The following is a 14,558-nucleotide window of genomic DNA, read 5'->3' as shown; positions in this document are numbered from 1 at the left end:
ATGATGCATTTAATTTTTGTTGAGTGGTGTTTCCCAAGATGCCAACTCCCCCCTATCACAAGACACAGACGTCCTGTAATTTGAACAGGTTGGGCATGCTGTCAGCTGCACCCTGCCACAATAAACAGATAAGTCAATTTAAGTGGTTCTAGTGTCAGTTTTTCGTTGGTTCCTTGCCTTCAAATAAGCGTTTCACCACAGAAGACAGTTTGACGTGTCACAGCAGGATGAGCACAGGTGTAAACAATAACATTAACGATGGCTGGATTCCATGTCGTTGCTTCAGTTTCAGGGCCCTGGTGTTGTGAAAGCCGTTAGCGTGATTAATGACACCTGTGCTTTTCTTGGGATGACAAGTCAAAATGTCTGCTGTGGAAAGGCTTATTGCTGGAAGACTTTCTGGGGGAAAAGAATGACAGAGGACAAAAAGACAATTAGAAAGACCCATGTTTAGTTTTTAAAATTTGTATCAATTAGTAGAAATGCCAACAGGAACTCAAGTGTCAGAATGAGACGTATTTACCTAAAATGTTAGGAGTAGAAAGAGGTAACTGATATCATGGCCATATTTTTAAAAAGTGAGCTTTAATATTATTGTCTGTTGTAAGAGTCTGTTGAGCTGGGCTGGCTTGCATATTAACACTTGTTTAACTTTTATTTCTGTGTCAAGGCAAACATTTGGACAATCTCATATCCACTGCTATTAATAAACATCAAAAAATATAATTTGCATCTTCTGGTAGTATGTGTACAAAATCTGATGACAAATAATAATAATAATAATAATGATAAATTAAATACACTAAAACAATATATGTTTGTGACAATTTGAGAATAGATTGTACACTGAAAAGAACTGATACAAGCATTAAATTTAACCTAATAGTTTTTTTTAACTGTACATGAACTCAGCTTCATAAATATTGTTTTTATTATTTGCGCTTCTCAAGATGACGATAAAAGCTCAAGTATATATAAAAAACAATGACTCATTAAATGAATCCAGCAGGAGACAGTGGTAGATTTTGCTTTTTATTATTCAGAATTGAAGACATGAGCTCATGCAGATCCAACAAGAAGATGTGTGTGATTGAAAAGCGATGGAGAACAGTCAAGTGATTCTAATAAAATGAGGCATCAGCCGTCCACTCGTCCAGACACAAGTTTTTTTTTCCTCGAATCGGCTCAGAATCACGTGAGAATCCATCGGCTCTGCAGCTTTTCAGTCTCATCGCACAGTGTAAATATTGATTTGCTTGAGCTCGTATCGTCCAGGTGTGGACGGCCAATCGTTATTAGAACCACTTAACTGCAGCATAGCATGGTAAAGATGAAGAAAACACAAACACATTGGTTTGCAGTGAGCTCACGCTGACATTTAAAGTGCAATTTCATTTTCAGCTTTGTTGGATTTGCAGAAGCAGTGGTCATACTTCACACGGGGACGATGATGAAGGGACCAACAAAGGGCTATATTATCAACTACAGTAATAGTATCAAATGGAACACTACGTCATGGTATGTGTATTTCCACATCTAACAAGTCATTGAATGCACTATTGCATAGTCTGTAACTCTGGTTTATTGTGTTCTTTTTTAAGTTGATAACAAATACTACTTGGGAATTATGGGAAAGAACAGGATTATTATTTGTTCCATTCTTGTTTCTAATAATGCTCAACTGATTGCCTGAACAGTTCTAGGCAAAAGACAAGCATTTACACTGTTTAACTAGCTTCATATATTATTGATTTTGTGCTATTCTGCAATGCTAAATCAATGCTTTATATCCCCATCCATCCTCAATGTCAAAAAGGTCACAAGCACAGAAAATATCTCAACATGATATCACTGCATGTGCAAAAAGAAAAAAAAAAAGACATGTTCCTACATATAAAGGACCTAGAAGTTACATCATAATGCCACACACAGCGCGCAGGCAAGCGGATACACACAATCGCACAAACATACACACGCATACAGTCTCTGCATGTACTGCAGCACGTCACGGCGTCTTTATAGGAAAATGCCCCTCAGTCCAGCTAAGTTAGCTCAACTCAAACATTAGATTATACACTGTAATCCATGTTAAAAAAAAAACAACAAACAAACAAACAATAAAGTCACAGTCAATGCTGTTGCATCTGCAACCCGGTGGAAACACAAAACAGACATCTCAGCTGAAACATTTCCACACGTTAACACTTTTTACTTTTGACGTGTATTGCCTGTTTGGATGTGAATCTGTAGTGTGTGACTGTGTAAAGCATGTATGGTTTGTGATAAGTGCTTCATTACATTAATGCCAGTCTTTTGAGATCTCGGAGTTCATGTCAGGAAAAGGGGGCAGGAAGGCAAACTGGAATAAACTGTGACTGGACTGAAATCAATGGGTGAACAGTGAGACAGTGTGATACATGGACACAAAAGGAAGACGTAGTTGTTATTGGTCGAGGAACCTTTTTCAAAACGATTTCCTGCAGGACGAGCTACATCGATACACAGATGATATATAATCACAGCAGGACAGTCTTTCGCTATTCACTTCTTTTTCTCTCAGTTTTTTTTTACTGTTATACAAAAAGATCATACAAAAATACCCCAACATTACATTCAATGAAGGAAATTTGTCAATTTCTGAAAAAAGTGCTCTTGCATAACTGATCACGTATGTCGCTTTCCTTCTCTCTCTCTCTCTCTCTCTCTCTCTCTCTCTTTGTCGCTATCTCTCTTCAGGTAGTTTTTGTTTCTAGACAAAGACCATGAGGGAGATTCACAGTATTGGGAAGGTTAACAGTTGGTGGCCGGACTGGTGGGTGCACGTTTCACTCAAAGAAAAGTGCAAATTAAGTCGGGACAGAGTGTTCAGGGCGTGTAAGAGTTAAAATGCTACCAGGGTGGATGAGCAGCTGCCAACAGGGAGGGGCTGTCATTGCTGATGGTCGGGGATAGCGGTCTCAGAAGTTGCAGAGATATTGTCCTTTGAGGAGGACAGAAGAGACGAGAGGGGGAGGACAATACGTCACAACAACCAGGGGTGATTGTGGGGGGTGGGGTGGGGTGGGGCTGATGGGCAAAACTGGCTCAGGATCAGCCTAATCTAATATACAGCTGGCAGGAATCCAAGCTGAAACCAGCATCTATGACATTGTTTTGCCTTGGTTTGTCAACATGTTCCAGCCAGAGTCAGTGTCCTACTGTTGGAGACCGATGTGGTAAGTGTTGGGAGGGGGGAGGGGGGAGTAAGGGGTATTTGGGGGTGTTTGGGGTATAGGATCCAGCAGTGAGGACGGCTCTCATGCCTCCATATACTGGGGAGGAGGCTCCTTGGGTGGGATGGCAATGGCTTCCTCGTATGGTGGCAGCAGAACCTGAAATGTAACAGAACAAAAAGGAGGCTCAGTCCAAACTCACATACGTCCTCTATTCTGTTATAAACTATATACATATAAATGACCATATGCTGTAACTATAAACTGTGTATTTTGAAATAATCAAAGCTCAAAGATCCACTTCCAGACTTTTCTGAGCTTTAAACTACATCTACGCTCAGGTCACATGACAACACCGGAGCCAGTTCTATTGCTGAAAGAAGTCTGTGAGATGTGGTTGAAAGCCCTCAAAAACTACTAGCTAGCTACCTAGCAGCTAGCTCTGTACGTCAGCTTTCATACTTAAGTGAAAATACTTAATTCAGAGCACTCAGGGTGTTTTCTCTGATGTAAATGAGCAGCTCGTCGTGGCAAATGTTTGCTAATTTTAGCAAATTTCAGATACAAATAGTTGAGTTACTGACAATACTGACTTACTTCATAACTCCTTCCTACTTAAGCTACTGCTACATGACGTTTTAATTATTTTTCTGTCACTTGTGGTCAAAGGGGCTGCTGTTACGCAAAAGTTACAGTCTCGCTTTAAGCTGCCTGAAATTACTGCTGTGTTTAGTCATTTACTAATCCCTATGTAATAAACACACGGGTTAATCTATAGCGAGCAGTGTATGAGATTTTGTGCACAGGAAATCATTATTTTGTGGGAGGAATGGCTACGTTTTTATTTGTGAGAGTTTCTAAGGGCACTGTTGGTCACTATATAGTACATAGGAAGTGATTTCAGATGTAGTCGTGGTCACTGTTGCGTGTTTCCCCCCGATTCCTTCACACTCTTTGTACTCCACCCCTATAGAAGGCATTACTTGCTGCAAGGCCAACATCCCCACGCACACATATCCCTCTGCTTTAGTGGCCAGACTGCCTCCTCTCTACCAGTGGTCTTTCTCTGTAAATGGTGTTATAAAACCAGCCCTGTTGCTAATTCAGTGACAGAGAGAAAGTGAGAGAGAGAATATTCTCAGAGGGGATGGAATTGTGAAACAGCCAGGGAGGCCCGGCGAACACATCACAGGCTGGATTTGAAATGAAGCGGACAAGCAGACAATTATGTAACATGTCCAGGAGAGGAGAGGGGGACGGACAGAGATATATAGAGAGAGGAGGAGGAGGGAGGGGGTGAGAGACGACCCTTGTGCATTTTAATGGCATTTATATAAAAGCAGGGAAGATAAGCAGCTGGGTACTTGGTGTTCGAGGCTGTAAAAAGCCATTTAGACACACTGCCGGCTTTCTAATAGTAAAAATAGATGGAGCGCTCCATTCATTCACCGCTGTGTGTGGGGAGAGGGAATGTCATGATAAAACCATATCGTCACTATTCAAGCCAACATGAAAGCTGTTTAAACTGTGTGCCACAGATATTGGTTACATTTAAACTCTATTTGTTCCCTGATACTTCTCTCATTAAAATTCACACAGCTTGTTCTGTGGCCTTCACTTTGACCCACTTGCTTCAACTGTTTGCTTTATTTTGCTTTTTTGTTCCTAATTAATCTGAATAAACAGCTGATTTTCCTGCGTTCATTTATCCATAAAAAGTATACGCTTCACTTTCATAAGTTCCCATTCGCTAACGAATATGAGTGTTTTATCATGACCTTCGTGACAAAATTGTAAATCTAAAATTAATCTAAAATTAAAATTCATACAAAAGCCAATGCAGGCTCATTATTTATGGAGCCCTGACAAAAGGCAGTAAAAGGTTATCACATTGAGTGTAAAAACATATACATCTTTACACTTTTCTTCCTCCAATCAACTGAAATAATGAATTAAACTGTTTATTTCAGTGCTTTCATGACAAATGTATTCAGGTTTCCTTCTTATTTTGTGGCTGAGGAAAACAGTGTCTATACTCCATTATATCTGCAGTAGACAAAATAGACTGGCACATATCCAAAATTCACTTAAAAGGCCATACGATACACAATGTGACACCAGACCCTGCTGGATTAGCTCCTGCCTGTAGGTGAAAAACAGCAGCAGTGAACCAGGGCCATGGCGGGTACAAGGACAAAATGACAGACAGATGAAGTGCTACGTATTGAGACGACAGCGGTTGTGAGACAGATTAATGTCTTATGTATCAGTGTGGAGGATTACAGACGGACAGACAAATGGAAACCATGACTATGCTAAAGCCTCTCAGAAGCACCCTGAGTCATCCCCTGAGGGATGGACGACAACCGGCTTTAAACAGCGAGCCAATCACACCTCAGGATGACCTACAGCACCTACTGTACTGAGACCCACACCAAGTACACAACTGACACAAACTGCATGGTGACAGTACTTTGATATTTAAACGACAGAATGTATATAGGACTGAGTGTATGCTATTCTATGTCTATGATACACTATAAATAATATATTTAGGGGTTCTAGGAATTACTATAATTTACTTCACAATACTTGTAATTTGCAATACAACTCCTAAAGTAATATGTGTAGGATTTTAATGAGTCCATAATTAACATTTTCATGCATTTAATCACCTTTAAGTGAATCTTAATTTCTTCCTTATCTCCTGTACAAACATTACACCTGTGGTACTCCTCTCATTCATTCTACTTGCATGAATTAATTAATGGTTAAATACTACACATAGGACAGCAGGACCACACTAACCTGAACCTCTTAGAAATGGAAAAGTTATTTGATGTGTGAAATGACCAAAATATACGGAGGCATGGGACAAAATACTTTCTGAAAATGCTTTTTTTTTTTTTTTTCAATTTCATTTTTTCATTTCTTAGAATATACAGTGTGTGGATAAAGATTTCAACAGACAGATCAGTTGTACATATTCTCTGATCTTTGAATTATTTCCCACAATGAATAGAAAGTCATTTCCACCTTCTTGTTACATGGATTCATTTAACTTCCCAAGTCTGAGGTTGAGATTAATGAGGTTTTCTGAGAATTTTCCATTTATTAGTTTTGAAAATTAAATATGTTTATTTCTCAATTTTATAATGCTGCTCTAAGGACAATTCAACTATATAAAAATGATAATGTACATCACAACTAATCCTTACCTTGTACATTTAGAGGTATCAACTCATTGAACTGCAATAACATACAGAAGTAAATATGGTCTAGATTTTAGTGTAGCTCAGTAAAACCTTAGATGTTGAACCTAGCATTTGATACACCGTATTCAAGTTAATGTGCTACGCATAGTGATGACAATGACTTCTCAAAACCTTTACCTCTAATGAACTGAAAGGCTTGTAAGCCAAAACCGTTAAAAATAAAAAATGCTGTGCAAATGCAATTATATTATGATCCGAGGATGGGGAGATTTTCATTGTGTCCTTGAGGTGAGGACTCACCGTGGTGTCATTGGTGGTGACATAAACCAGGACCTCTGTGGTGCCCCTGCCACTCACGTATCTGTAGCAGTTCCACACGCAGCCAATCAGGTAGGCCTGTAGGGGGTGAAAACAAAGAACAAACAATGACCTTCAGAGACAGTGTCTCCACTTTTCATTATTACTGACGCTGCTTGTCGTGATCTCATCCATTCATCAAGGTTAGGGATGATGACAGCAGAGATGCATCATGTCAAAACTTCATAAAGGCTGTGATGTACAAGCTGTCGTTGTTAGCATCAAGACAAGTAAGGGCAAACAACAATTCTGCTGTAAAAATAGCATGTGGACATTTTCCTGGACAATGTTGCTCCTGTGTTTCTTCCTCCAACATTTTACCAAGAGCAACTTATCAGGCATCTCTTGCTTCAGTAAGCCTATTCCTGCTCTGAGGTTTAAGTTTTTCTGACTTGGCAGAAGAACAGGAGGCTCATTGTGTGTGTATGTGAGTAGCCTGCTGAGTCGGTACCTCTGCCAGCAGTAAGAGCAACCAACCATCCAGGAAGCCATGCGAACTGCTAGCCAATCACTTTACCATCTGCTGAGTTGACCTCCTCACTGTGGTAGCAACTCTGAACTGGGGTCAACTTCAGCACCATTAACAGCAGCATACAACTAGTTCAACTTGTTATTTTGATTATATAAAATAGAGCATTTTGTTTTTGTTATTTTACGGTAAAACATCAGGTTATTGTCCCTATTGTCACTTTATTTTGTTTGGTGTGCCTCTGCACTCTTTATTTAAGCAATACATTCTATCAATATACCTCTGAACAAGGTGCAAACTTTACTTTTACTTTTTTTTTTACCCTTGAAATAAAATAGCCACTTTGTTTGTGAGGTACAATAACAATCTGTACCAGAGAGCCACTGTTCTGTCAGACAGTACATACTGCTACAAAGTCTGAGTTTCACCATCTTGCCCCTTTACGTTCTACAGCGTGTCACACTGCCTCTCTTTTTATTCATCCAAGCTTCTATCTATCTACACCTTTTTATCTGCCACATCCTACCCTTGTATCTTCCCTCTCTAATCTCTCGAGCCCTCCCTCTTCCTGCCTGTCCATATCTGTCATTCATGCCAAGTGCAGTCAAGTGGAGGACGTTGGCTTCGGCAGGAACTTTAGCAGGTGCTGCCTCTCGTGCTGAGAGCTGGATGCGTCCCTGATACTTCAGATCTGGCTCTTTTCCAGGGGACTGACTCAATCACTATAGGGAACAGTGGCCAATATGCCGTAAAAGCCCATCAATAAAACTGGGCCTCCATTGATTTTGCTTGGCAAATGTCAAGTTTGCATGGGTTGAGCAAGCGCACATCTATATTTGATCTTTAATACTGAATTTTGGAGCAATGTGCGGTTCAGCTACTCTGTGCAACAAAGCTCTCTGTCTGAGTCATGACATGTATGACTCCTCTCTCTGCCGAGTCCAGCAGTGTGTCTTCCAGTGGCTGCTTCCTATCATAAAACCCTGGCTCCGGCTTTGGATATCTGCTGAGAATATTTCCAATCTGAGCTTAGAGGAGAAACAACTTGATTTGATTGTACAGATGACTGCAACTTCATATCCCATCTCATCCCAGAGCCCCAGAGCGTAGCTGCGCCTGGAGAATCATCCATGCATTAAGGGGGAATTAGTCTGACAGGAGTTGGTTTCCTGTTGTCCCTGACCCACCGCTCTCTGACTGTGTGATAATCTTGTGAAGGACATTGATAATGAAAATGTTCACACTGCCAGATTCATTATACATGCCATATGGTTCATACTGCTATGAGGTGCGCACAGTGTGAAACTTAATTGCCTTAATCACATTGCAATGTGATGAGCAAATGTTCAATAAAAATGTGTGTCATATATCATTATATTCTACAAGTGTACCTTTTTCTATGCATCTGCACAGATTTAGATATCATTCAGATGGAAGTTGGTGGATATTTACCAAAGTCAATAAAAGCCAAAGTGAGGCAGGCTGGGAGAATGAAAGTGATACAGAGACTCTGTGGGCTCACCTTGAAGGAGAGGATGCAGCCAATGAAGAGGAGGACTGCGAAAACTAGGCACATGTTGTTGGTGGACATGATGTCCTCCTTGTAAGGGAATGTCCCCGGCTGAACGAAGGAAGATAGGAAGATAAAATAAGTAAATGTCAGGAGTGAAAAAAACAAAACAAAAAAAACAATGAAGAGACATGTGAGACAGGAAGTAACAAAGTGGATAAAACTTGACCTTTAAGTCCTGAACAACCAAAGAGTCTGAAATGGACACTGAATCTGCATAACTAAGATCCGCGTTCATGCCTGGGTGCCCTTTCCTCACTGAATGCCTCTTTTTTTTTTTAGAAGCGTTACTCAACAGATAAAGCGCTAACTCCTGAATCTGCCTTGTTGTTGAACAGTTATCACGAACAGTGAACTATGCCTGGACTGCCAATGCTCTGCACTTTTGTCATTTGAGTGGGTGTTTTTAGTTGTGAAGAGTGAACTGATCCTCACCAGCTGCTGGAGGTAGTCCTGCACTGTGTTGGGATAAACCACCACGCTAATAGCTACCAGTGTGTTAAGGGCAAAGTCGAAGATTTGGTAGCAGAAGAATGGAATGATCCAAGCAGCGTGTTGCTTTATGGGAGAGATTGAAAAAAAAGATTTACACTCAAACAGCATAAATTCACAAATTTGTTTATGATCATGTCTGGCTGACAACAGATTTTTATTTTTTTTTACAAACATTTCTATTATTTATTTACCTTGTAAGCACCATAGGTTGCCATACCACATATAAGAATCATGAGTAGGGATATTGCAGTGGCTATGCAGATATCTGCAGAGAGAAAACACAAACAAGAACAATGTGAGAACAGATAATCTAGTTTACCCATGAAAAACAGAACAGCAGAAAACACATAATTTTACTGGAACCTTGAATCCACTGATGTAATCCAGAAGTCTTTATTGGGACGTGGATTTATACAAAACAAAGCACCTTAAGTAACCTCACTATTTTTAGCACCCAATCTGCATGAGACAAGACATGATCAGCACGTGGATAACTGTTATGCAAGAGGCGCTAAATTTTACAAGATTTAACACCTGTCTCACATTTTATCACAGCTGTGAAATGTGACTGATGAGACATTTTCATGGAAACAAACTAAGGATAGGATATTTGTATAGCTGGGTTAAAAAAAAGGATCCCTGATCACTATGCAGCACTGGCAGGTAATGAGCTCAGTAATCGGACTCAGTGCTCCCTGTGAGAACAATGGAATTGATGCATTTCTGGTGGTTTTTGTTAGCATTGTTAGCATGAAAACACAACACGAAAAAACTGAATGCAACCACTGCATGTCGTCATGATAGTCAGTTCTCCCTTATGTTCAGCAACAGTGATTATTACAGCGCTGATACGGTGTTAAGACCCAGGAAATGAGGATACCCTTCCATCTTAATCCCTCACCACACACCCTAGGCACAGACACACATGTTCACACATACTAAATATAAACAATACATGCACACACAAACGCACTGGCATCCCCTCTCACCCTCCCAACACACACACACACACACACACACACACACACACACACACACACACACACACACACACACACACAGACGTCATCCACACATCTGAGTTTTAATTTCAGGATATCTCTGCATACGATCACAGTGACATCAATGCTATTGACACCTGCCTATTAATCACAAGACCATGACAGCAGCTTGTCTCTATCTTCCTCTATATTTTGACTGATGCGGCACAGACAACAACGCTATCAGAGCAGAGAGTCAGTCAAGATGGCCATTTTAATCCGACGGAGAATTAGAGCAGTCATTTTTAATCAGGGTGTGTGGCGTTCCAGAGGCGACTGTGATGATGATAGCAGCTGGAGGGGAAACACTGAAAATATACATGCACTTTGATTTGTTCTCCACTGAGTCGCGCCTACTCAGCTATGTCTGTGCTGCTGAGAGCAGCATTCTGGGAAAAGAAGCACTGGGCAGAAAGCAGAGGTGATTTCAGAAAGGCAGAAACACATGGGGCTGTATGGACATGCTGCTGATTTTAATGAGCTCGCTCTCTGGCAGAGCTTGGAAATACAATCAAAGAATATTGTTACTGGGCCTTGAATAATGAAATATCTTGATAACAGCTTCAGTGTTCACTGTTCATGGTCAGTTTTTCACTTAAAATTTAAAATGTTTTAACTTATCAGCCTTATGAAGCTGAGTGAAATAAACATTAGATTAAATAAGTGTAAATTGACTAATTGTATCATAAAATATTGATGATGTAGTACTGAGATTAAAACATTTTACTCTTTCACTTAAATCTGTTGTGGAGACAACTGAATGCACTTAGGGAAACATCAGTGTTGGAGATTTGGGCCTTTTTTCAACAACACATCATGTTGACGTTTCAGCCATTTCACCCATAACCTCTGGACTTTTACAATCAGTTTTTTAATCTTTTTTTTTTTTTTGTTAAACTTTTGTTGAATATTTTAATAATCACTCAATTATTTAACTGCATTTTTTTTAGAAACAGTGTATTATCAACAGAAAAGAGGGGAGGCAAAATAAGATTTTTTGTAAGTGGACTCTTGAGAATGAGCAAGTAGTGTTTAACGAGAAATTGAAAAATAATGATAAAAAAAGAAAACAAAAAAACAAAAAACAAACAAACAGTAAAATACCATCTAGGTGACATCTAACACTAAAAAACAAAGTAAACCTTCACAGCCATTCAGTAGTGATACATCTTAAATCTGTGGTTGAATGATGGAAAACAACTGGAAACTGGCTTCTTTTAGGGCTGGAACTAACAATTATGTTCATCATTATTTAATCCATCTTCTCAATTAATTGATTAGTTTCTCTGTCTGTAACTTTTTAGAAAATAACAAATATGCCCATCACAGCTTACAGTAATACAAAACAGAGAGATCCTCACATTTCAGCTCTAGTTTCTGTAAGTCATTCCTAATCCAAGATAAGAAACTGCTTCACTGAGGACACTGAATATAATTGTACCACTGGACAATTCACACCAAGTCGGACATGTAACAGTGAGAGGATTAGTTGCACTCACTTGCATCGTCCATGACATCAATGTCAGTTCCCAGCTCGGAGCTGGTAAGGTGGTATCGGTACTGAATTGGGTCATTGAGAGCAGACAGCAAGATGAGTAAGACCACTGCATTGATGAGCTGTGGAGAAATTAAAATCAATATTAATATTATATTTCACAGTTGAGTTTAACCTTTAGGTACTTCGTTAGTTAATTATCCTTTTGGAAATTTCCATTGTATCTGTGGAAACTGTCTGACTAGAACAACATAAAAAAGTAACTAGACTAAGATACCTTTCTGAATCTAGTAACTCTTTAAGATATGATACACGGCAGCTGCTGACTGCTGAGCAAAACTGCAATGAAGCATCATGAGATGGTGACTTGGGCCACAACAATTATTTCCATGTTTCTATTAAGGAGTTTATTCATTAGTATTCGGATAAATTATTCAGTCCATAACATGAACAGAAAATAGTAGAAATAACAAGTATTCACACATTCATAGAGCCCAAGGTGACGTTCAAATTACTTGTTTCGTTGAACAAACAACTCAACTGACTATAATTGCTCTGATGTTGATATATGAAACATTGATGGTGTTACAGGGTCAATGCAGCATTCATCTACACAAATGACCTTATGAGTCTTAGGGTTTCATCTAGCATCAAAACATGTTATTTATGGAGGTATTAGTTGTTTTTTCTGGCCTTTGCTCGGTTTGACGACACATACTTGATTAGTAGTAGGGTCAAAAAGAGAGGGGGACTAACGCCTACTAAAGGTCAGGGATTTACCAGGCTTATTGCACTATGTTTAAAACTTTAAGTTATCCCGGGGGTTAAAAACAGAAGGAAACTCTATATTTAACCGGTGCAGATGTAGGACAAATCAAATGGGATGGGCTGGTTAAGGTTATCATTTCTACACAGCAAAAAGCGCACACTGCAAGGAAAAGTAGATGCAAATTATGAATACATTATGTTAAAAAATTATCAGAATAGCCATGACAGAACCCTTTCCTGGCAGCCGAATGAATAAAACGAGAGTCGAAAAACAAATGAAACACAGCAGCAGCTAGCTAACTTAGCTTTTTCCTATGAAACTCAATGCCATTTGCTTTTTTACAACATATTCCAATGGCATGTTCCGCATTTTTAGCCAAAGCTGAAGACGTATAGGCCTGACATCGAGTGATGAATGTTGAAAAATGTGACTTACCATATACCATATTCCCAGAATAATGGTGCCCGTCCGTACATGGCAGCAAAGGCAGCAGCTCGTCGAGTACCACCGGTCCCACGGCGAAATCATCTTTTAACCTGCTACGGTTTTCAAGCTATTTCATGAATGCTGCCTTTTAAAAAATGAATTATTCAAGTGTACAATGTCCGGGAAGAAAAAAAAAAGAGAAGACAGGATAGTCGACGTCCTTGGTGCTAGGACGGCCACATCCAGCGTGCGTTTGAACCGATGTTCGCCTGTTTCAGCAAGTGGACTCCTGGCAAAACAGGGAGCCGTTAATCTGGCTCATCCCGGAGTCACGTGACCGCAGGAGGATTTTGACCAAGCTCCGAGGACTGGATGGTGGATGTTGATGGATGGAAAAAGCTTTATAATCACAGTCAAACATTTTGGTGCCTTTTTGTTTTATTTATCTCAGTCGACAGCCTTTAAAGTTTTCTCCACAACTGACTCATTATTTGGGGGAAATTAGATATTTAGGCCAGGGCTAGATTAATCTTCTGGGAGGGCCTGGGGCAAAAAAATGTTGTTGGGCCACTACAATAGCAGTAAGTACATTTACATGAAGTCTAATATTCAATTTTTATCTTTTTTTAAAAGACAAAATAAGATAAACTGTCCTAAACCAAAAAACTGTACCGAGTAAATGATTCGTATTTTTTCTGCACATGACCTCCCTCTTGACCTAGGAATGTACATTTTTCCACTTCCCATAAATTGCAGCTTCCAAGCTGAACTGGTCCTGATGTACTGAACATTATTGAATGGCTAAATGGTAGGAACTGGTCAAACATGAGTTTTGTATTGAATTTATTTATTCAGACACAGAAAAGGAACACTGTGCACTGGACACAGGGGGCTGAGGGTGTTAGGAGGGACACTGATAGGAGCTCCAAGGCCTCCTCACAGGCTAATGTGGCTGTTCTCCAATGCAGCTGTGTGAAGCCTTTTTATAGAGCAAGTGACAGCCTCTTAATAGTAGGTTGGTTGCCCAATCATTATCAAGATAATTTGGCTCTTGACACCTGGTGATACACATTGAGACTTCGTTTTTTTGTCTCTAGTTTGAAGAAAAGTCTTAAAACTAAAATGGCTGAAGATTGATGTGTTTCATTGCAGTGTTCAAGCAAGAAACCCTCTCTGTGTCTGTACAAACATCATGCACCAAGCCTGACAGATGGGCCAGTGGCCACAGCTCTAAGCTCTGGTGGGTGGACTGCATCATCGTCACATTAGGGGATTTTCCTCCCCAGCCATGATTTAATACTGACCAGACTGCCACCTCTATAAAAACTGGAATGCAATTTCAAGAGATCTCAAACTGATGGTCCATCTTTTTTCCAACCTTAAAGATTTCCCATACAACAACCACGGCTGAGCATTTGAATTATTAAACAGACATATTTACAGAAATGTAAAGAAAGTGGGCTCTGACATAATGACTGGAAGTACAAAGCCTTGTAATCCTTTTTTCCCC

General features: G+C 39.8%; 1 protein-coding gene across 1 annotated transcript; it reads right to left on the bottom strand.

Annotated features, from left to right (window-relative positions):
- Positions 1-1,019: 1,019 nt before the first annotated feature.
- Positions 1,020-13,448, bottom strand: laptm4b (lysosomal protein transmembrane 4 beta). Its single transcript, XM_018698016.2, has 7 exons — positions 13,058-13,448; positions 11,858-11,975; positions 9,510-9,583; positions 9,259-9,381; positions 8,776-8,874; positions 6,728-6,823; positions 1,020-3,371 (listed from the first exon to the last, which is right to left on the bottom strand). The coding sequence occupies exons 1-7, from the start codon at positions 13,148-13,150 to the stop codon at positions 3,297-3,299; spliced, it is 678 nt and encodes a 225-aa protein (XP_018553532.1). The 5' UTR covers positions 13,151-13,448; the 3' UTR covers positions 1,020-3,296.
- Between the last annotated feature and the right edge of the window lie 1,110 nt (positions 13,449-14,558).

Source organism: Lates calcarifer, linkage group LG3, assembly GCF_001640805.2.
Source record: "Lates calcarifer isolate ASB-BC8 linkage group LG3, TLL_Latcal_v3, whole genome shotgun sequence".
In the NCBI taxonomy this organism is placed as follows: Eukaryota; Metazoa; Chordata; class Actinopteri; family Centropomidae; genus Lates; species Lates calcarifer.
Note: the sequence above shows the minus strand (reverse complement) of the source record. Positions and strands in the feature narration are given on the sequence as shown.